Source organism: Drosophila melanogaster, chromosome 3L (assembly GCF_000001215.4).
Source record: "Drosophila melanogaster chromosome 3L".
Taxonomy (NCBI): Eukaryota; Metazoa; Arthropoda; class Insecta; order Diptera; family Drosophilidae; genus Drosophila; species Drosophila melanogaster.
In genome coordinates this window covers 16,765,548-16,787,572 of record NT_037436.4, presented here as the reverse complement: position 1 = coordinate 16,787,572, position 22,025 = coordinate 16,765,548, and the positions used below count along the sequence as shown (strand labels likewise).

General features: G+C 43.9%; 5 protein-coding genes across 12 annotated transcripts; 2 read left to right on the top strand and 3 right to left on the bottom strand.

The window, feature by feature from the left end:
* Window positions 1-631: 631 nt before the first annotated feature.
* On the top strand, window positions 632-2,331 carry eIF3e (eukaryotic translation initiation factor 3 subunit e). Its single transcript, NM_058037.5, has 3 exons — window positions 632-829; window positions 924-1,316; window positions 1,403-2,331. The coding sequence occupies exons 1-3, from the start codon at window positions 740-742 to the stop codon at window positions 2,225-2,227; spliced, it is 1,308 nt and encodes a 435-aa protein (NP_477385.1). The 5' UTR covers window positions 632-739; the 3' UTR covers window positions 2,228-2,331.
* On the bottom strand, window positions 2,327-4,563 carry CG9706 (uncharacterized protein). Of its 3 annotated transcripts, none has more exons than NM_001370056.1 (3): window positions 4,328-4,563; window positions 2,861-4,265; window positions 2,327-2,695 (listed from the first exon to the last, which is right to left on the bottom strand). In NM_001370056.1, exons 2-3 carry the CDS (start codon window positions 4,262-4,264, stop codon window positions 2,507-2,509), a joined length of 1,593 nt encoding a protein of 530 aa, NP_001356982.1. In that variant the 5' UTR covers window position 4,265; window positions 4,328-4,563; the 3' UTR covers window positions 2,327-2,506. The 3 variants fall into 2 exon arrangements, with proteins under 3 accessions (NP_001356982.1, NP_648921.2, NP_730198.1); NM_168684.2 differs by lacking the exon at window positions 4,328-4,563 and having other exon boundaries at window positions 2,861-4,317.
* Window positions 4,564-5,153: 590 nt separating this feature from the next.
* CG9705 (uncharacterized protein) lies at window positions 5,154-7,473 on the bottom strand. Of its 3 annotated transcripts, NM_168683.2 has the most exons (4): window positions 7,153-7,473; window positions 6,783-7,068; window positions 5,988-6,110; window positions 5,154-5,909 (listed from the first exon to the last, which is right to left on the bottom strand). In NM_168683.2, the coding sequence occupies exons 2-4, from the start codon at window positions 6,914-6,916 to the stop codon at window positions 5,735-5,737; spliced, it is 432 nt and encodes a 143-aa protein (NP_730197.1). In that variant the 5' UTR covers window positions 6,917-7,068; window positions 7,153-7,473; the 3' UTR covers window positions 5,154-5,734. The 3 variants fall into 3 exon arrangements, with proteins under 3 accessions (NP_730197.1, NP_648920.1, NP_001261972.1); NM_140663.4 differs by having other exon boundaries at window positions 6,783-7,473; NM_001275043.1 differs by lacking the exon at window positions 7,153-7,473 and having other exon boundaries at window positions 6,783-6,938.
* A 363-nt stretch (window positions 7,474-7,836) lies between these two features.
* On the top strand, window positions 7,837-11,042 carry mus302 (mutagen-sensitive 302). 2 transcript variants are annotated; one of them, NM_140662.4, is made up of 2 exons: window positions 7,837-9,358; window positions 9,420-11,042. In NM_140662.4, exons 1-2 carry the CDS (start codon window positions 8,092-8,094, stop codon window positions 9,977-9,979), a joined length of 1,827 nt encoding a protein of 608 aa, NP_648919.1. In that variant the 5' UTR covers window positions 7,837-8,091; the 3' UTR covers window positions 9,980-11,042. The 2 variants fall into 2 exon arrangements, with proteins under 2 accessions (NP_648919.1, NP_001261971.1); NM_001275042.1 differs by having other exon boundaries at window positions 9,420-10,124.
* Nrt (Neurotactin) lies at window positions 10,108-21,501 on the bottom strand. Of its 3 annotated transcripts, none has more exons than NM_057450.5 (3): window positions 21,033-21,501; window positions 13,207-13,859; window positions 10,108-13,143 (listed from the first exon to the last, which is right to left on the bottom strand). In NM_057450.5, the coding sequence occupies exons 2-3, from the start codon at window positions 13,814-13,816 to the stop codon at window positions 11,213-11,215; spliced, it is 2,541 nt and encodes an 846-aa protein (NP_476798.1). In that variant the 5' UTR covers window positions 13,817-13,859; window positions 21,033-21,501; the 3' UTR covers window positions 10,108-11,212. The 3 variants fall into 3 exon arrangements, with proteins under 3 accessions (NP_476798.1, NP_001189121.1, NP_730196.1); NM_001202192.2 differs by having other exon boundaries at window positions 10,743-13,143; NM_168682.3 differs by lacking the exon at window positions 21,033-21,501 and adding an exon at window positions 13,931-14,053 and having other exon boundaries at window positions 10,743-13,143.
* Between the last annotated feature and the right edge of the window lie 524 nt (window positions 21,502-22,025).

Genomic DNA, 22,025 nt, shown 5'->3' with positions numbered 1-22,025 from the left:
TCCGATGAGTTGATATTTGTGTTTTGAATTTGGCATGGGAAATATATTTATTAATAGCTTGAAAAGAGAGGCAACGTCTTTTTGAAATTAAAAACCTTTGTTATATGTATACCTTGTAATTTAAAATTATTGGTATTTTACGTAAAGCGTATAACTTTAAAGGAATGAGAAACCATTGTAATGTAGAAAATATTTAATAATATTTCTTTAAATTCATTGTATGGTAACTTATGTAGTTACCGCTTTATTTAATTACTAAGTACAATATCTTGTTGTTTTATGCCGTAAGCTTGTTACGAGCGGAGCTGAAGTTCCAGTGTGTCCAGTCTGACGATAAGAAGACAGAAGATATCGTCCTCCAGGAAAGGTCTTGGCGTTAGTACCTCTTTTCGCCGTGATGCCAGACCGGGTTTCAGTCTGGGCGCCACAATTGAAATAATAATTTTTTATTGCTATAATAGCCATGCTAAGATAATAGAAATTTTGAAAATTGAGTATTTTTTGAAAGTTGTTTCAATGACTTAATTTTATTTTAAATAAATGCGCCACTTTGAAAGCTTGAAAAAAATACGGCTTCAGGGTCATGGTATTTAATGTCGTGGAAATACCACACTCTGGTAACTCTGAGCGGGCGTCACTCTTTTCGTCTCTGGGCACACTGTCGGCCCTCGCACGCGTATTTTTCTGCCGATTTTGCGTGTAAATTTAATTGTGAAAACATAGTAAAACAGCTGCAATCATGGCCAATTTCGATCTGACACGCATCAATTGCCAGTTTTTGGACAGGCATTTGACCTTCCCGCTGCTGGAGTTCTTGTGCGGCAAGGAGGTTAGAAAAGCGACCAGGCGGTGCTCCGCTGGCGGTTGCCGAGTCACCAGTACATAACTATGGGAAATCTTCATATGTGTGACTTTCGTTGCAGATCTACAACCAGCAGGAGCTGCTGGAGTACATTTTGGAGACGGTGAACAAGACGAACATGATCGATTACACGATGGACACCCGCAAGCGTCTCAATCTCAGCCAGGAGATGCCCGAGGAGCTCGTGCAGCGCAAGGCGGAGGTCCTGGCCACGCTTAAGCAGCTGCAGAACGAGGTGGCACCCATCATGAAGGCCACCGACATTCTTAAGAACGGTGAGAGCATGAAGGACTCGAAGACCTTCGTCAACGCCCTTCAGAAGGACTACAATTTTAAGGTGGAGCACCTGGAGAGCGCCTACAAGCTGGCCAAGTACCTCTACGAGTGCGGCAACTATCAGGAGTCCACCTCTTACCTGTACTTCTGCCTCATCGTCATGTCGCCCAACGACAAGGTGCGTATGGAGCTAAATTAACATGAAAAGCGGCAAAAACCACTAAAACAAGAATATTAATTGATATTGTCTCCCAAATTTTGCAGAACTACCTTAATGTGCTGTGGGGCAAGCTGGCCGCCGAGATTCTGACCCTCAACTGGAACACTGCTCTGGAGGATCTGACGCGTTTGCGCGACTACATTGACAACGCCAACTTCAGCACCATCCAGGCCCTGCAGCAACGCACCTGGCTGATCCACTGGTCGGTCCTGGTCTTCTTCAATCACCCCAAGGGACGCGATCTCATTATTGAGATGTTCCTGTACAAGCCCCTGTATTTGAACGCCATTCAGACAATGTGTCCGCACATCATGCGTTACTTGGCCACCGCCGTAGTCATCAACCGCACCCGCCGCAATGCTCTAAAGGATTTGATCAAGGTGATCCAACAGGAGTCGTACACGTACCGCGATCCCATCACCGAGTTTCTGGAGTGTCTGTACGTGAACTTTGATTTCGAGGGAGCGCGTCTGAAGCTGCACGAGTGCCAGACGGTGATCCTCAACGACTTCTTCATCGTGGCCTGCCTGAATGAGTTCGTGGAGGATGCCCGCTTGATGATCTTCGAGACATTCTGCCGCATCCACCAGTGCATCACCATCAGCATGCTGGCCGATAAGCTGAACATGAAGCCCAACGAGGCTGAGTGCTGGATCGTCAACCTTATCCGCAATGCCCGTCTGAATGCCAAGATCGATTCGAAACTGGGTCATGTGGTGATGGGCACCCAGCCCTTGAGTCCCTATCAGCAGCTGGTGGAGAAGATCGACTCGCTGTCCATGCGGTCGGAGCATTTGGCAGGTTTGATTGAGCGCAAGAGCAAGCAGAAGCAGAATCAGGAGTCGGCCGACTCCTGGAAGTACTACTAGTTGCTGACTTTTTATCCACAATTAAGTTAAGACTCTTTGTACCCTTTAAAAACCGATGATTGCGCGCAGTCGAGCGAATAAATTAACATCTTACTCATTCGCTCAATTCAACATTTGATTTTATTTCCTTCGGAATCAAAATTAGTTATACAAAAAACAATACCAAGGCGGGAATTTGTAATTTCGCTAGCCTACAGAATGCAAACGTCTGCTAATCCTAGAATTAGTTGTTTGTACCTACAAGTGGGTGCTGGATCTTTATGACGATCTGGCCCCGGATCACACTATTGATTGCTACCGCGATTTCTGCTTGACCACCAACCAGGATCTGACGGGCAGGTCCTGCAAGTAAACGATCCATTTGCGCACCAGCAGCAGCCACACTATGCCGTACAGAACGCAAATGCCCGACTCCAAGTAGTACCCATCGAAGGTTATCTCGCACTTGCCAGCCGACGCTTCACAGCTCTGCGGGAGAAAATTAAGAAAAATATTTGTTTAGTTACTTTTATCTCATAACTGGCAAAGTTTATCTTTTCCTGGTTTGGGGTAAAACTTTCACCATACATATGTATCCATATACAATAATAATAATAATCTTGTATGCTGTAGAATCTCTCTCTGAGCACTCACCTGTTGCTCCTCCTTGCCCTGGCAGGTATTTTCCGCATTATTGGAGCACTGCTTCCAGGTGAGCACGTCCACCAACCACAACACCACTGTGTTGGGCCAATTACCGCCCAGATTGCACAATGTGTTCAAAAATGTCATGTAAGTGCCACCGACGGCTGGATCGGAGATCTTGGCGAAAAAGGCCATGGCGGCCACAAACATGGAGTACAGGAATACTTGGTAGATGGCATAACTGGTGATCAGCAGGACGTAGTAATAAGCAGGCACGGCTCCTCCACGGACAATATAGGGTGTGATGTAGGCCAAGCCAGTGGCCACTGTTGCCATGATGATGCGATAGGGAATGGCCTTCAGATAGACGTCCATCGGACGTGGTCCGTTCGTATATCGACCGACCGCCAGCGGCAGAATGAGCTGCAGAGGAATTAGGGGAATGGCGAGTAAAGCCAGCTTATCCTTCGGTACACCAGCGTCAATGAGTTTTAAGCTGGTCACTGCATCAGAGGCTGCGAACGTGACCTTCACGGTGAGCAGAATTACAGCCAGAATTTGGACGGGACGCATGCACACCATGTCCCACAATATCTTGTAGCTCTCATGGATGTTCAACTCGTGCTCCTCCGTGTAGCGAGCGTCCATATGCGCGTCTTCGATGTCGTTCTCCTTCTTGAAAATTGCCACCAAAGTAGTGGCTACCACAAATGTAATGCCCCAGAACCAAAGGAAACGGGGCAATGTGATCATGCCATCCTCGAGTGGCACGTCTCTTATGTAGGTGTTGCAGAAATCCTTGGACTCCAGGGCAATGAACACCACATAGCCCAAGAAGTAGCCAGCTGTTTGGCCCACGCTATTGCAGGTGGATGCGTATCCAACATTGCATCGCTTCAGCATGGTCAAGGCCCAGCCATCCACGGCGATGTCCTGAGTGGCAGCCAGGAAGTTAAGCAGGAAGAAGAGCAGCGTCAGGAGCGGCACATTGGGATCGACACCGTTCCCGCCCAGCCAGCGATCCACGTGGAGGGAGAGGAGTAACATAAAGGCTCCCAGAAGGTATTGCACTGGGACTAGCCACGATTTCCGGCGTCCAAATCGCCGGATGTACAGGGAATCCACAATTGGAGCCCACAGCAGCTTTAAGCTGAATGGCCAGTAGGCGAATGAAAACTCCGCCTGTTGTTTGTAGCTAGCTCCTCTATTTTGCAGCAACATTGGTATGGCTGCTATGAGCCCGATGGGAATGCCCTGTAGAACGTACAGGAACAGCAGTATGGCTATATTCCTCCGGTCTCCACGAATATCTGGTTTCTGGTGCTCCGCCACCTTTTCCGACTTTGGTGGCTCGTCGATGAGCAACTCCTGGTCGGCATTGCTGCCCGTTGGCTTTCTCCTTATGGCGGACATGCTGATCAAATAGCGATAGGTATATATTATAAAGACATGCTAGTTTGGGGGCCACAGGCTCACCTGTTTTTCTAATCACCAACAAATAACACCACGTCACTCAAATGTAGAGCTTTTTACGTATTTTCCCGATACAATTCCCTCGATGCCTTTAATTTGGTTAAATGTACGATCGAATGGCTTTCTGAATATCTGCCAGTTCGGTCTTTAATTAATTCATTTTCCGTTGAATCGGAATATTTTCTTTCGTGGCATATGTTTGTTGACGTTCCAATATATTTTTATAGCAACTCTCTGTCGCACTACGCATGCAGTTGCTATAAACCGCCGCATGGTCACACTAATCATTCGAAATTCAAACTGAGTGGCGGGAGACTTACGAAATGGAAATCCATAATTTTAGGAGTATGAGTTGGTTTGGCTATTTATGGCTCTACTTGATAAATTTAGCGGGCGGAAATCTTTAGGTATCTATTGTGGCAAAAAGGTTGGTTTTTTTTTATTGAATATGTTACGGTTTCGATTTTCTGCAGAACGCAGGAAATATATTTTCAATAGTGAGCCAAAAATTCATGTATGCTTTGGGCTGCAAAAAGTATCTGCTTTCACTGCAGATAAGATACACCACTAAATTAAATACAAGTTACAGCTGCGGCTAAAACAATATTTTGCCATGTTATGAATATCGTGATATTACAATCAGACATTAGCTAATATCTAAAATGAACATTTAGATGCCGTAATAAAAACGTAAGATTAATAATTTTGCATAAAATTTTATTAGAACACATACAAGCAAGCGGCTATTATGCTGACCGCAATTGTGCGTACAATACACACTCCATGCTGATAACTCCCACGCCACTCCAGAAAAATCACCGATGGAATTGTTTTGCAGCTGTTTTAATAATAAAGTGAATTACTGAGAGCATTTTGCTTGTTTGCTTCGCGAACACATTCAGATGTTTTGTTATAATTAAAAGTAATTACTGATACAGGGCACCACAGCATCGCAGGCGCTGTGCTAGTGGCTTCTCGAATAACAATTTCAATTTCCAAATACATACGCGCTTTTAATAATATACTCGAAACTGGTTGCGGTTGCTCTCCCCTCTTCCAGAGGGAAAGGCAATATTTGTGACTGCGTTTTGTTTGACTTCCATAGCTTAGCTTAAATTCTAATTAAGTGTTCAATTGAAACTCTTGTGATGCTGCTCGCTGGCTGGCTGGATGGCAGGCCTGTTGTTCCATTCTATTACGTTCTGGTCTGGTTTCGGCTTTTTCCTGGCTGCTTCGATTGCTGTGCTTTCGTTTACTTTCATGGTTATTGTTCTGTTCCGGTTTTCCGTTTCGTTCATCTCGGGTGGCGTGCTCTAGCTCAATTAAATTTCTTGGAAGGCCGTTCAGCTTTTAACAACACACTTTTCCGCTTCCGAGCTTCGAAATCTCCCAGGGCCACAAGCTTCAGCTTTACTTAGCGGGCGAGGAGCCACCATAGAATGGCTCCTCCCACTTGTGGTGCACCTCCGGCGTCAGGTGGCTAATCTGCACGTGCACGGCCTGGTGCTTCTCATACTTGGGCGGAATGGCGCACAGACGGTATTTGACCTCGTCCCCGGGCATGGGCACATATTCACCTTCGATGCTGTGGGAAGATTACATTTTTGTAGGTCTTACAGAGCCAGCGCAAAGGTCGCCGCGCATGCAATATTCATTCACTTACTCGGAAACGTGGCAAAAAACGTCCTCTCCGCCGGCGTTGGGTGTAATGAAGCCGTGTCCTTTGGTGCGGCTGAAGGATTTCACCATACCGGTCACAACCGGATTTTCCAAGGCCCGAGCGGAGCTATGTTTTTTCAGCGTTATTTTGAGTTTGCGCGTGTTTGCGTTTTGGCAGCGTTTGGGAAAAGAATTAAGCAGGAAGAGACAAGTTAATCAATGGAGGATGCGCATGGGGATATGAGGGGGAAGAATTTAAGTACGTGGATTATGTTCGAAAGGGTTCCGAGAGCTTATAAATTCGGCAGCGACTGATTTCTGAATGTATGTATGTATGTACAATGAAATAATTGAAAAAGTATGGGGTTTACAAATTTAAACTTTCAAAAAAAATGGTCCTTACGGTTATAAAAATATTTATAAGTATATACACATAAAAATAAATATATTAAATGTAAATGTGGAACCAATAAAGTGTTCCATGTTCGATTACTAATTACTGTTTGTTTCATTATGTTTGCTCATCTAATTCAACAAATGCAGTTTAAAACATTATAGAAAGCTTTTGCTTTAGAAATTACAAGCTTCCATGCTATTCTTTTACTATTTCAAAAGGTTGTATTTGGTTTTCATACAAAAGAGCGAACCTTGTGAAATAATGTGAACTTTCGGCGCCTATTTGGCCCCATAAAGGCTCTGCATAGGGGCCAAGTTCCCCTTGGGGTCAAGTGTGTGTGGGGCCAGTAGTGGGTGGGTGGTTTTGCTGGTTGGGTGGGCAGGGCAGTGCAGGAGGACTTACGTCGAGGCCGTGCGAGTGCGCCTCGTGATGATGGGACTGGGCAGCTGCAGCGAGGCATTGGGACTATGGCTGTTGTGGTGTAAAACCGGCGGCTTGGCGGCCAGCAGCTTCTCGGGCGTCCTTGGTTCGGTCATGGCTTTCTTACACTGCTCGTTTACTTGCCGATTTATGCGTTCTTCCCCTTTCTTCGCTCTTTTCCTCTCCTCTCTTCAGACAGTAGAAGCGGCTTGCGCGTGTGTATATATGTGCGTATGTGTGTTTGTGGGTGAGTGGACGGCAGCCAAGTCTGTCGAGTTCAAGGCCACGGGGGGCGGGTTAGTCAGTCAGCAAATTGCGTTGCACTTAATTCACGTGTACTCGGTCAGCTTACCGACAACTTCACGCCCTCTTTCCTAGCACCTTGATAATTGGCAATCCAAAAATCCTGGCTTAGCTTCTTTTTTTTTTGCGAAACACCCACACACTGATGCAAATTTTACCGCTGTGCGAAACGCCGGTTGCCAATGTTATTTGTACCCCCTAAATCAGTCCTGCGCGGTATGACTTTTATCAACTTTGGAATCTGGGATTTTTTTAAACTTTTTTATCAATTATTACACCGGCTTGATGCGCGCTTTTTAAGAATTTCAGTTTTTTAACGAATGGCGGCGGAGGCGTCAAAGTCAGACCTCAGAGTGAACGTTTTGGAATGTTCCAGAAATCCCAAAACCTATCGCTTAGCCTAATTGGCAATCGATGTTTATAGCAACATGAATAAAATTTGAAAATCAAATTTAACGAACAAACAGGATTAATTACAAGTTACTCCAACTTGTTGGTAGAATAAATAGATGTGAAAATTTAATTGAAAGCATTTATAATTATTTTAAACAATTAAAAAATTGCATTTTCCGCACAAACACTCAACTCTTATATAGATTCTTTTTTTATATGCTTGATATACGAAAAAAATGTGTTCAGACTAATATGTTGTCCACACTAACAATGAATATTTAAATATATTTATTTACATGTAGTACTCGATAGTTTCACCCCGTTGTTCCATCACTAAAGCATCTCGATCTTGACCATCCCTAGCTTGAAATTTAGCGTCCTATTGCAGGAAAGTCGCGAAATAGATAAAATAATAACAAGAACTTTCATGTTTTCCAAGAGGAAAACTTGATTGAGACCATATATAGGTGAAACGGACAGCGAAGGTTTCGCAAAAGGCGACAGCGCCGTGGATCCGGAAATATACTCATCGGGCAGCAGGGAATGCGATCAGTCTGAAGCGAGAAAGCGGAATTCAGACATCCTGCTGCAAGGAATGGAGAATGAAACCGAAGCTCTTGATCCGGAAGTTTATGCCGATGAGACCTCTACAGATGATAGCTCTGGTGATGATGAGGTAATCCTCAATCCAGTTGAAGGTCTGCAGCCGGCGGTTGAGATTGATGAACAACGTGACCAGCCTGGTGAGAACGCGGAACCCGAGCAACCGAGAGTTCCGCCTTTAATTCTGGTAGATCCTCCGCATTTGCCCAGTCCCCCGAGAAATTCCCGCCGCAATCAAGGCGAAGAGCAGGAGGTGATCTCATTAGAAACGCCATCACCGCCCAAGAAACGTAAACGTCTCTCCGCTGCTGCCGATAAAAGCCTTAAAAAGTCGCCCGAGGGCAAACCAATAGTTGTAGATGACGAGGACGATGGCATGACCTGTCCCATTTGTCTGGATTCCTGGGAGATGAGTGGCGAGCATCGACTGGTCTCGCTGCGATGTGGTCACCTCTTTGGGGAAAGCTGCATTCGGCGGTGGTTAAACGAAAGCCATCGCCAATCTTCTGTGAAGGTGTGCCCGCAGTGCAAGACGAAGGCCACATTTAGAGATATCCGTCATCTGTATGCGAAGCGCATTCAGATGCTGGACACGGATATTAGGGAGCAGCTGGAGGCGGAGCGGCGGCGTACACATACTCTAACAACAGAGCTGGCTACCGCGAAGCTGGCTAACACACTCACCACTGAGAAGCTGATTCTCCTGCAGAAGGACTACGAACGGCTTAAGGAGCTGGTGAGGGCAGGTGGTGGTCGGGGAGCCTTCGGAGGCGATGCATCCGGCCAGAAGAGCATTCAACAACTAGCCACCTACCGATTGTACATGGAGAAGAACTTCGAGATAACTCGAGATCCCGGCTGCCGTGTATTGCTCTATTCCGCCAAGCACTCCATGCTGGTGGCCTCGCAAAAGAGTGCCCAAAACCTGTTCCCCGGCTACGGCGTACGCTTTATTGATCCACCTACCTTCAAGCCCCTGCAATTCCTGCACACCTCGGCACTCCTAATCCGGGACATTGCTTTTAGTGACTCACAGCACTTGCTCACTGTGGCCAGTCGGGAACTAAAGATCAAGATATTCGACATAAGAACACGGCTTTGCTCGTCTATGTTCACCGCTCATGACAAGATGCTGTGGTCTTGCGCCCTGGATCGCAACGAGCGCGAACACTTTCTATACGGCGGAGATCTGCGAGGTGGAGTTTATATCTACGACTTGCGGTTTCCCGAGAACATTCTCTGCGAGTTCCAAGCCGAAGGTGAGTGTGATGAATATGCAAACGTTAATACCCGCTTAAATCATTTACTTATTCCCTACAGTGAACTTAAGTCCTGTGATACACATAGCTCCTGTGCAACCCAATAAGATTTTTACCAGCGGTGGCTTCCTGGTCTGCCAACTTACGGCCCTTACATTCTACGAGTACGCTGCGGCCAGTGATACGGCTGTGCCCACTCGGCTAAATGTGGAGGGACCCTTTCTGTCCATGCAATACGATGCCGTGCAGGACACGGTGCTCATATCGGCACGATCCAATCCGAATTTCCCCCAGTCTCGCTTCATACTTGGTCGAATGGACAAGATTGACGGAACGCCGGTGCTGAAGGTCAAGGCCACCATATATGGATCGAAGGCCACACCGGTTATGACGCGACCGACCCAACTGGCCGTCGAGGATAATACCTTAGTGGTTGGCTATCTCCAGGATAGTAAGCAGCTGATGATGCATGATGTGCGGCGGGAGGAGCGAGTGCAAACAATGCCGGTCAACGAGGTGATCTACGACATCTGCCCTGTGGCTACCCAGGCCGGATCCTATTTGGCCGCCCTCACCGACAATAAGTGTAGAGTTTACAAAGTGAACAGTTCCATGCGATGATATATGTATGTGTGCATTAGTTTTCCGTGAAAATAACCAAAAAAAATTTTCTTTTAGCTAATTTCTGTGAAATATGTGACTACTGATATAAACGAGCTTTTAAGCTAAGTTATTAGTTATAAATTTTTCATTATTTCCGTTTATTAAACATTTGTCAACCTTAAGGTTCGCGTACAAGATTAATCTGAACATAATTCTATATTGTGTGTACTCCATGTTTTTGTTTTTGATTTTTGATTTCAATTTGTGAATGCTCAAAGTCTGTTGTGGATAAGTCTTGTATAAAGCAATAGAAAATGTTGGTTCGATTAATAATATACATATAAAGCTATACAAAAATGTTTTATCCATACAATATCCGATTTATATATGTATATGCGTAATTATAGATACTCCTAAATGAAATGTGGAAATGAACGAATGTTTAAATAGATGTCTAAATTCATTCCTGACAGTCTCGAAATGTTTGCAACACTTCAAACTTTTGGAAAAGTCCTTCGATCTCAGACTTGCAACGAGTCTGACATTTCCAAGCCCAAGTAAATGTTTATGAATTCGGTTTTCTTCTCTCTTGAGTCTTGAGTTTTGTAAAATTCTATCAAAAAATGTTCGTCGTTGGTCGTTTGCTGGTTTTTTCTTTTTTTTTCGTAAATCAAAAACCTCTGTGGCATTTACTCCTATAAAGTTGTATATGGTTTATAGTATTGTATATAGATTAGTGTGTTGAATAGTTGAAAGACGCAGATCTATACTTTTTAAGTATAATTTTGTATATTTTGTGATGTTTTATTTGTGTTTTTGCTGTTTGTGTCTGTGTGTTTATGTGTTCGTTAATGTTAAGATTAGAGAATACGTACTCGTATGAAGAAACGTATGGAGTCAGCATAACTTAAGACTTTCAACTTAAACTTTAAGAGAACTAAATATCCGTTACACATATATTTATATATATATAAACATTAGATTAACTTATGCTAAACTAAACACGAAACGAAGTCGGGAAGTATTAAGCTTTGATTAGGTAATCGGTTCGTATTAAATTTAAAGAAATCGATTATTACTTAAAAATCCAATGGCTAAAGTATTTTTAAATTTTCGAAATATTCCAGATAACTTTAAGTTTAATAGAAACCGAAGGCGCAACAAAGCCGAATGAGATAATCGATCCCAGGCGGACCAATACAGGTGAAAAAGTTTAGAAGCGAGGGCCTATCTGTTGGGATTTTGGTTTGCTTAATCGACGCGCGCATACCGCGGCACAATATCCTTGCTGATCCAGTAGTTGCAGGGCAAGTAGTCCTCTTCCGGCTGCGCATCCTGGCCAACATTGATGACCCGGCGGTTCTGGACAAACGACTGCACCGTGCCGTGCGAGACATAGTAGTAGAACAGCTGCTGCATGGCCGAAACGAAGCGGCGCTGCTCTACGGTGTGCGGCTCATAGCGGCCGAGAATGGCCTGGACATCGGCGTCCACCGTGGCCAGCTGATCGGGTCCCTCGCCTTGGGTGACAACATAGAACGGCACACTGGGCTGCTGTCTCGCATTCGTCAGCAGCGGGCAAACGCTGCGAATGTCCGAAATGATAGAAACCAGCGACGCATAGCTGCTGGCGTTGTACTTCTCGATAACCTCGTCGGTGAGGCCCAATGCTCCAATCTGGGAGTTTTCCAGATAGGCACGCACCTCCTCTCGCGTCCAGTTCGCATGCAATTCGCGCAGTTTCTCGGTGTGCGCCTCATGCGCCGTGGCGCCCATAACCAGCACCGGCTTGTCGTTGGCCTGTTCGCGCTTCCAGGTATCGGAAGGATGTTCAAAGACCACATCTCCATCGAGAACCAACCATTCGTGACGGCTACCGCTGGCATTCGCCTCCTGCGGCTGCGGCAGATCCACGGGGAAGTGCAGCCAGGTGTCGGGAGTGGCGGCCCAAAGTCGTTCGCTGGACGCTTCACGCAGGCACTGGATATCAGCACACTCGAGGGTGGCCATCAGCTGCTCGTTTTGTTTACCAGACTCGCTCAATGGTTTACCAGGCAGAATTGCTGATCCAGATGATGCCCAGGCCCTGGTGTACAGACCCTTGACCTTTTGTGAGTTAACTAGAAGAGTCACCAGAGTGGCTCCGGCCCGATGACCCAGCAGGGTGACGGATTGCGGGTCGCCACCAAAATGTACGATGTTCAACTTGATCCAGTTCAGCACGGCAATGATGTCGGTGAGCGCATAGTTGCCCGAAGTTGGCGGGTGTGCCTCCTTGGTCAGAGCGTCGAGGGCTAGGAAGCCGAAGACACCCAAACGGAAATTGGGACGCACAAAGATCACATCGTGCGATCGAGAATAGCGAGCCGATGGACGGAGAATACCCGGCGAAGGACCAGCCAAAGATTCTGCTCCGATCAGGACGACCACAGGCAAGGGGTTATTGTACCGCACATGGGGAGTAACCACGTCAAGGTATAGACAATCCTCGTCGCCAACTGTGGTGCCATTGCCCAATCGCTGCGTGCACACCACACTGCTGTTATGGGTTTGCAGTGTATCATTCCAGCACATATTGATGTCATCAATCAGTTCAGCCGGCTTCCATCTCAGTCTGTCTACGGGTGGCTTTGCATACGGAATGCCACGGAAGGCAAAGGCTCCATCTTCCTTAACGCCCTCCACAGGTCCGCACCCCGTCACTGCCATTATGTAGCGTCCTTCCCGCAGCGGCGGCGAGGTCAAAGTCTCGTGGGTTAGTACATAACCAATCACGCCCAACAGGAGCACAAATAGCAGGATGCCAAACACAATCAGGGCATCGTCCACACTGCACTTGTAGCCACGCAGACGGGTTAGCAAGGAGACGGGTCGGTTTTGCTCCTCCTCCTCGGCGGCTAGTTTTTCCTCCGCCGCCAGCTTCTCATCCTTTAGCTCGCCCTTTAGTTCCTCGGTACCGTTGGTCTTGACGGGAGCCCGATCCACTGTGTCTTGATCCTTAAGGGAATCATCGAGGGTCTCCATCGAGGCCAGACCGGCCTTGCCCAAGCCCAGCTCCACATCATCGTTGCTCTTCTTTTTCGGTATCATGTTAGCGATTGGCAGCTTGATGGCGTTCAAAAGTCCACGCTTTGGTGGTGCATCGGAGGCATCTTCAGCGGGCGTTGCTTCAGCTGTGGCTTCTGCAAAAATGGAAGCAAATTTTTTAGAGTTTGATTTACAAAACTTATTTTGATTTAACTTACCAGACTTGGCATCCGCGTCACCGTTGACCAGCTGCTTCTTTTCCTTTTCGGCGGATGGCTTGCGGGCAAAGAAGCTGCGCAGGCGTTCTCCCAGTCCTGGGCGAGATTTCTGTTCGTCCTTGCCGGAACCGGTGGCGGCATCTCCATTGGCTTCCTTATCCTTATCCTCTTCCTTCTCCTTTTCGAGCAGCTCGCCCTCGGCCCCATCACCATCTGCCTTCGGCTTGTTCTTCATGAAGAAACCAGGCAGTTTGAGACCTCCGATCGGTATCTTTTTGGGCTTGACCTCGCGCTCCTCCTTGCTTATCTTTTTGTCATCAGCGCTGTCTGGCTTTGTGCCATTCTCGGCGGGAATATCGATAATCTCTTCTCCATTGCCTGATTTGGATTTCGCTAATTCAGCATCGTCGATCTTTTTCTCGGCCACTGGTGAGGATTTCTTGCCGGCATTTGGAGATGCGGGCTTGGAGGTCTGTGGACTGGGTGTCTTCTCCTTGGCGTCCTCTTTTTTGTCCAACATTTTGTCCGTTTCCTTGGGCTCCTCTAGCGCCTCTTGCTGGGCGGCTGTCGTCTCAGTGGGCGGGGTTTCCTTCTCCTCGAGTTCGCCCATATTGTCGATGAATCAAGATCGTTTAGAGAACTCTGCGAGAATTCTGTAAAAGTCAAGGAAAAGCCTTTGATTAGTTTATGTTCTAGATTGAATGTTCACTCTAGGATAATATACCTTGACTTAGTTGTGCAAAAAAAAAATAACTAAGTTACACTTTGGTTCTGGTTGCAAGTGACTTTTTTAAGGATCTGCGATCTAGGATCTATCACGATCGATGGCTGAAATGCTTCTAGCTGCCGCTTTCAGCCGCACAGGATTTTTATACGATTCCGGCAGAAATTCCTAACCTAAAGGACAAGCAGCTGATCCTGGCAAATGGCAACGCCGGCTGCTCGCTCTCCTTTTGTCCTTGCACAATTGCTTGAGGGTTTCCCTCCCTTTCTCTACCTGAATCCTCTAGCTTTGAATCCTACCTGGAAAATGTTGTCCCATTCAGGTAGGCCGCGGAAAATTCGCTCGTATTTCCCTCAACATATCCTAGCAATATGGCACTCTTTTCGGGGCGGGAAGACCACAAATTTATTAAGCGAGCAGATCCAGCTGCGTACCCATCAGTTTTTGATCCGATCCCCGTACCAGATTCCTTCCTTCTTAAACTTTTCTTGAGCATCCCTACTTTTTGCTGTTTGGTACGTGCGCCTGTTCGCTTTTCACGCGTCCCACATTCTTGGAAAAACGCTCTTAATTAGCGAAAAACTATGAAACCAACGTGGAAACATCCAAGGACATTTGACGTGTCCTTTTGCATCATTATGCCAAAAACGCCGCTCGCAGCGGGATTGCAGTAGCAAATCACGTCCAGACTAATTGACCGCACCAGAAAGTGCGAGAAGTCATGAGAATTTTCTTTTTTAAAAAACATCTTCCCGACTTTTTTTAATGAGCCGCACATTAGATTGCCATTAGCCAAAAGAGACGAAAAAATCGTGATAATTTAAGAAACATTTGGGTTTCTAGAAGGAATTGACTCCACTTTAAGTCTCTTCTAAATGTATAATGAAATGTATTATAAATAATATGATTGCCTCATTTTAAAATGGGAAAACCATCGACCATCTCATTATTTGCTTTTATTTAAAGATTAACTATATTTTTTAGAGACCCTAAATATGATTGACTTGCATCGCTTATCACTCCAAGTAAAATAGGCTCAATTATTAATCTCATTTTTGTCCAGCTGACCCATTGAATGTATATAGCTCCATGTCATCGTCTATTACTACACTGTCGTCTGTCTGCCCATTGAACTGATTCCCCTTTTATTTCCCCATCGGGGGAGCATTACAAGTCCATTACTCGCACGCATTGAGGGAAAACCAAAGCGCAAAGAGACGAACTAAAAGATATGGCAAAGGAAAAACGATGCCAAGTCGCGACCTCTGTCATGTAAATCAACCGAAATTCCATTAAAATGTGAACTTAAAGTTCAAATTGCGTTGCGTGCCATAATCTTGCAACATTATCAGTGTTCATTCCCGCGTTTCTACCGCTCTCGGGCGATTTGGTCAACTGGAAGAGTGACACCGCCGAGGAAAGCACAAAATGAAAATGTGGAAAATCGAAAGCAACTCGACAATGTTGCGTATCGAAAGTGAAAAGAGTGTCACACGGGGTGTTCTAAAGAGTGGGGCTGAAACAATGCGACGCATTACAATCCAATTGAATCGGATTTCAAAGTATTACCACGACTGGCGGGAAAGGGCGGAGATAAGTTGTCTGGCCAAAGTGTGGAAAAGTCATGGGGCCAGAGGCATATAAGCCTCCTTGTTGTTCTTGCCGCCTTTCCAATGGCTATACTATGTACTCGTACTATTCCTCCTCTCAACGGGGAAGCAGGTCAAAGTAATTACAGTTCACTGGAACTGGAGTATCTGGAGGCACTATCTCCAATGTGCATCTTTATAGCTCGCACTGAAAATCTTGACACGTCGATAAATCGTAGGGTTTGAATTGAGATCATTCTGGCAAGGAATAATTAAATCTTTATTGTCTTAGTTTTCATTACATTTCTTTATGATCAGCGCAATAAAAAACTCAGTTTCGAGCAAATAGTAGTTTAGTTTACTTGTAGTTCTAACTACAAAATTTCTTTAACTGCACTTTCGACGCCTTATCAATTAAAACCAAGATTTAAATGGCAAAAACTCCACTTTTATTCATAGTATCATATGGCAGACACATTTCTCATAGCGATCATTGTTAATTAGCTGAGAAATGTCTGCGGAAATGTCTATTCTTTGGCGGGGGGTCAAGCAAACAAAGTTGACGCACCCAAAACGCAATGAAACGCGCTAAAAGGGAAAATTGTTCCATGTCGCCAAGTCACGCAGTCCAACATATTTTCCGCCCCATTCCATGATTCTTTTGGCCGCATATATGAGCGGTCTGTAATTGGTCTTGGCTCGTAAATTAAATCAAATTCGAAACTTGCGTTTGACATGCCATTCGACTTCCTTCTCATAGCCAACACCCTCCCTCCTCCCTCTGTTTCCTTTTTTTATTATCCCTGAATTTTATTCTGTTCTCTGGCTTTTAGTTCTGCACATGGAAATTGCCGTTAAAACATTAACAATTGACCACAGCATGTTGGGGGATATGCCAGCCAAGTGAGCACTGTACAGTGGAACAAGATCAGGAGAAAACCTATAATAGTATATCAGTCCCTTTAGGTGATTAAACAATTTGCAGATGGATAGTTCAATATGGATAGTATATTTGACTTTAAAAAATCCTTAACTAAGCTTATGGAACGCACTTAAGAACATTATTTTCTGATTCGAATATTATGTGCACTCAAGTCTCTCATTTTTTCCACCACCGTTCCCGAAATCCTACTAGATTATCCTGCCGCATGAGCAACCAAAAAGTTGGCCCAACTAACCCTCGTAGATATCCCAGCTTAAGCGCAACAAATAAATTCTGGTGAAATATCTCGTATCTCGGAACACGTCAAGAAACACTTTGAAATGCATAAAAACGCAATTGCTCTAGGCCATTTATTTTGCCCGAGGGAGTGAAAAGCAGGGAATACATACTGAGTACTAAGTTGCAGTTGGGGGAGATAACCCCATGTCGGGAGTGGAAAAGCGACAACTGGCATAAAAGTTTCGGGCACAAACTGCCGCTAAAGACGCAACCTGTGTCCATGTTGCTCAGTCTTTTTTTTATAATATTTATACATTTATACTTTTAGTATACAAGGGTATACTTTTTTGTATTTTATTTATGTTATGAAAACTTTTGTCATGGTAAGCAAAATGTTGGTTTTAAATGCTATTTTTCGGCTTTAGTTTTTATCAAGAAATACTTTTTTGTTTCGATATTATAATAATTTAAATTTTTATCCCGTTTATATATTTATATACCAACAATCTTTGCTTAACTGGATTGCTCGATATCAAATAGTCGCAACACTCACCTACATATAGCTTTTTACTTGTTTTTTTTTGTATTCGCCCATCTAACTGCAGCGAAGCATGAAACGAAAACAGTGCGAAGGAAATGACAAAAGGAGGGTGATGAATAAAGGGGAAAGAGGCATGGAGAGGGGGGCAACCAGTAGTTGGGGGAGGAGTGTGGGAGGGTTAACCGATCTGCGTCCTGTTATTATTATTTATTACGTTTCCTGCTGGCTTCCTACCTCTCCCCCTCTCTTTCACACACTGGCTTTGACTTGCGGCCGGAAAAAAATGCTGTTGCCTATCGCCAGATGGCGTCTTGGCCATTTATCGTGTGCGTGTGAACGGGCAGTAAAGTGTGCGAGCGAGATGACAGAAGGTGGATAACAAAACAAAACAAAAATGAAAAAGGACATTCTATTTTGACATGCACTTTCAGTGTTTTTGTGTGCGGGTGCTGTTTATGCTCAATTAAACAGGATATTCCAACAATTTCAGAACACTCCACAGCACGGACATTCAGATCTACTGATAAGAAACGCTTAAGCCTGTTTATAATTATATGTGCGAGGAAATTTGTCTAGACAGTCAAAACAACAAACAGACTCAACAGCAATGCAATTTTAGGAAGGATACACACGAAAAAACGTAACATTATTTAATATACATTTGCAATAACATGATACTTGACATTTGTAACTATAAGGACTTTAAGCCCCTGAATCTCCTACGTTTTTCAGTGCATCGTTTCCCAACTCGGAGCACCCGCAATCAGCGATTTAGATTCAATAACCTCAGGCATAATAATCTTTCAATTTGCGCCTCCAATTTCCACGTCGGAAAAGAGGCAGACATCGAGGGAAATCGCAAACTTCTAACGAAGTCAATTTGTCATCCGGACGCCATGCTAATGGACTTCTGGTGGGGATTGGGTCTCCTCCTCCTCCTTCTCCTGCTTTATAACATGGCCTCTGGTCATTTTAAAATTAACTTTAAATATTCTGATCTAACGATTTATCATGCCGTGTTGTGGATTTTTGTTCAAGTTGCTTAATTTCATGGCAATTTATTGAAGTTGGCCAAGTGGGAGAATGGAAAATGATGAGCCACATATTCGCCAGGCAATCAAAAGAAGGGTGATTAATGATCAAAGCTGACACGTGTTCAAAGAACAATGCGGAAGGGGTCGGAAAGATGAAGGGGGAGTGAAGTTCACTGGAGCATGAGAAACACTTAGAAAAAATAAAGAAGAAACATAGGTAAGATAGATCGCAAGTTGCAACAAATGTTGAAAACCTTTAAAAATATACAAACTTGTTTGTTAAGAACTACTTGAGGACATACTATAATAATTCATAAGAAATATAAGACTGAATTTATTTCCAGTACAAAAGGGGCAGAAACCAGAAACCGCAAGACTCAAAGGTTTATACACGTGCGATGCGAATTCACAGTCGTCTCCCCTCATTTTATTTTGATGGATAACAATCTCCTGGGGCAGGTAGAGAGCGGAAACTGGTAAAGGGGCACAGAGTCCCACAAACCTCAAAGGATCAGCGGAAGGCGCCTAGTTCCAGGACAAGGGGATTGGCACAACAAAAATGGAATAAATGGAGTTTGGAGTGGGAAGAGCAAACAAAATCGGAACGAGATTTCCACTTCAAACAGGCCATTTTTATGAATTTGTAATTACTCTCGAGGGGCAAACAACTCTTGAAGATATGGGATAGGATAGCCCTGAGTTGCGTTGGTTGGTTCAATGTTTGTGCATACCGCGTACTCTTGGATTTGATGAGGTAGACACATCTTATATCTTATATTCAAGAATATTTGTTGGAGAATGTTATAACATTAACTGAGTGCATTGAACCACGAAGTTCCTGGTGCATTTAACCAATATTATGTATGCAATTAGTTGTTTCTTAAATGGAAGTACTGGGTATCTGTTAAGTCTGCATACACTGCCTTCCTCACAACTCATGGCTGTCCTTCCACTATATCATTCCATTTTATTGCACAATATTTTCTAGCACCACGTTGCCTTTTTCAGGCAGATAAGCGAAGATTTCCTCCGCGATAAGAACCCTGAGAATTCCTTGAAGCCAGGCTCCTTGCAGGGCCATTGGAATTGTCAACAACAAATATTTATGATTTGCGCTGGGGTTTCTTGTAACCCTCATTAGTCAATTGTCAGCAGCTCTTGAGGGGATTCGAGTTTTGGGATCGTATCGCAGCACTTGACTCTCAAGTTCTTATTGCTGATGGATTTACAATTTCCTAAATGAAAACTCCATTTTTGTTTAAACTGTTTGACCATGAACTCCAGATGTAAATAGCCGAGTTTTGTTTATCATTGAGAGCGAGAAAAAGTGTTGAAAATCGTGCTTTGTATTCTTGTTGCATTTGCCTTGTTGTGTTTTTCCTTAATTGTTGTTTACTTTTCGAGTGGAAAGCAGGCAACACTTACATAGGAACAACAATTTAAAATTGAATTGTAAAGACGAAAACTTTTGATTACACACATTTTGGGGTAAATTGGGAAAATGAGATACTGAGGCACACACATCAACATCATCATGTCGGCTCTTGTCTTTTGAAAACTTGGCAAAACAATGAGGGAAGTTGGAGCGAAAAGTCAATGGGCGGGGGAGTTGCCTCCATAAATCTCTTTCCGAATGCAAATGTTGCGTCAGCGTGGCATCTTCACGTTTTCCTACCCCATTTGTTGTGCCTCTGTTTGGCTTTGTTGATGCTTTTCTCACTTTTTAGTTGCTCGATTCCCCGGAAGTCTTTTTTTCTTTTTCTGGAGCGAATCGAAGAGCAGCAGCTGCCAACTCGAACTTTCTCTGAAGATCCCGGGAATTCGTGATCATTTCCATGCGCCTATTAATTCATCATTGAATTATTGCCCTTTTTCCCGGTATCCGTATCCCTTCAACAATTTCCTTTGCATTTGTTTACGGAATGACTATTTGGGGATTTATTCAAGCCGGCGTCTGACTGTGCATACAAATGATACCAAAGGGGTCGCGCTATTTTTGGGGCAACTCCATCCACCAAACTCTGGATGTTGATGGATTGAAATATCTGAGGATTAACACACATTATGTTTATGAAATGTTCAAAAGGATTTGTCAGGGCCGTGATTTATGTCAAATGGTTATGTTTTTCATACGGAGCCGCGACACAAGCCATTAGAAAGGATGGAAAATGGGAATTATTGAGGGAAAGAGTCCGTCTGATCATTGACACGAGCCATTAGACCTCAAGACGCGTAAGATGATGATGACGATGGGGTGGGTGTGCTTCGTTACGGAGGGATTATATCAATGAATCGTGAAGCCCCATTAATCTTATTAAGAGCTCGGAATGAAATGTTTTTCGAGACGCCATTTAAATTGTTTTGGTAAGATGTTTCCTCGGTAATTATGGATTGTGGAGGATTATAAATTAATTTAGAGCCGTCAAGATCGGATACCGACATATTTTAAAAGTTTTCAAATTAAGCTCTTATATCTTTTATCTTCTACTTTTCACAAATAACTCAGATTTCAATTGCTACGGCATTAGCGTTTTTCAATAAACTTTTTGGCCAAAATCTTTACATTTGTATAAAACTAAATAAATATGCATGTAAATTGTTTTATTCAATTATAATCACATTTTAATCTTTCAAGTTTGAAGTGTCCATATTCACTTGTTAAATTATTAAAGTTGGCAGACAAATTTGACTTCATTTACAATTCATCGATTTGTTTTCAACTGCTCTTCCTCTTCTACAAATCCCCGAGGTCCTTCACACGAATTTGTAATCTTACCTTTTTCAATTCTCGCAAACACTGTGTAAAATGTGTGTTGCTTTTTTCGAACTTGTTGAAATGTGGCAATTGGGAATAATCCGTTGGTCCTTGAAAACAGCGGGTGGCGTAAATGAACCCGATGTCCTTCCTGCAGGACACTTAGGTGTGTATAACAAACGCACAGATTTTTTGATTTGTTGCGGTTTTTTCTTTTCTCCGCTCCTTCGGCACAGAGCAAAACAAAATGCACAAAAGTAGTTGCGGTGTTTTTGTTAGATTTGTGTAAATATATTTCTTGCACTTAATACAACATACGATGCACAATAGGAATATAAAAAGTTATTCCTTGTTTGCGCCGAATTTGATTTTGTTTTCTTTTGGTCGCGTCTGTGCGGCGAGAGTGTGTGTGTGTGTGCGATGCGAAAGCGAGCACAACCGGAGCGAGGGAAAACGCGTGCGGCTTCCAAAACAGAACAAAACTGACTGACGCCGTTTCGATGTCATGCAATTCATGCGGCTTCGAAACGGTTAACAGAGTCTTAACAGCAACTGTTAATGTTAATTTTCTTGGATTTGTTTTTATTCGGGGAACTGGAAGTGGAACGTGTTTTCGGCGAGAACATGTTTCTCTCTTGAAAAAAAGAAAAAACATAATTTAAGATATAACTTGTAAGTTTATAATAGTATACAAATTATGTCAAGCAACAGTGATTAGCATTGAAAACACCTACACAACGAATTGTTGTAATATTTTATAAGTAATTTAATTAAACTTATTAGACATGATCATAATTCATGTTTATGATTTAGTTCGAACTGGACCACTGTGCACTGGAACTGGAAGCAGCCGGCATTGTAAATTTATAAATCATAGGGGTGGCTGGAAAGCAGCAGTAAAAGTAGCGGCTTTGTTTTCCTGTACAGTAAGTGCAAAATGTTCGATGGTGATTTTATGAAAAAGGTATTGTAGTTTTGGTAAAGCGTTTATTGTTAGTGAAACAAGACACCTCA

Excerpts from the sequence above, each read along its gene's own strand:
- eIF3e (NM_058037.5), top strand. The coding sequence starts at position 740 with ATGGCCAATTTCGATCTGACACGCATCAATTGCCAGTTTTTGGACAGG. Across the intron at positions 830-923 it reads AGTTCTTGTGCGGCAAGGAG|ATCTACAACCAGCAGGAGCT; the intron begins GTTAGAAAAGCG and ends CTTTCGTTGCAG. Across the intron at positions 1,317-1,402 it reads TCATGTCGCCCAACGACAAG|AACTACCTTAATGTGCTGTG; the intron begins GTGCGTATGGAG and ends CAAATTTTGCAG.
- CG9706 (NM_140664.4), bottom strand. The coding sequence starts at position 4,264 with ATGTCCGCCATAAGGAGAAAGCCAACGGGCAGCAATGCCGACCAGGAG. Across the intron at positions 2,696-2,860 it reads AGGGCAAGGAGGAGCAACAG|AGCTGTGAAGCGTCGGCTGG; the intron begins GTGAGTGCTCAG and ends TTTCTCCCGCAG.
- CG9705 (NM_140663.4), bottom strand. The coding sequence starts at position 6,916 with ATGACCGAACCAAGGACGCCCGAGAAGCTGCTGGCCGCCAAGCCGCCG. Across the intron at positions 6,111-6,782 it reads CGCACTCGCACGGCCTCGAC|CTCCGCTCGGGCCTTGGAAA; the intron begins GTAAGTCCTCCT and ends GAAAAAACATAG. Across the intron at positions 5,910-5,987 it reads GTTTTTTGCCACGTTTCCGA|CATCGAAGGTGAATATGTGC; the intron begins GTAAGTGAATGA and ends ATCTTCCCACAG.
- mus302 (NM_140662.4), top strand. The coding sequence starts at position 8,092 with ATGGAGAATGAAACCGAAGCTCTTGATCCGGAAGTTTATGCCGATGAG. Across the intron at positions 9,359-9,419 it reads CTGCGAGTTCCAAGCCGAAG|TGAACTTAAGTCCTGTGATA; the intron begins GTGAGTGTGATG and ends TATTCCCTACAG.
- Nrt (NM_057450.5), bottom strand. The coding sequence starts at position 13,816 with ATGGGCGAACTCGAGGAGAAGGAAACCCCGCCCACTGAGACGACAGCC. Across the intron at positions 13,144-13,206 it reads TGACGCGGATGCCAAGTCTG|AAGCCACAGCTGAAGCAACG; the intron begins GTAAGTTAAATC and ends CCATTTTTGCAG.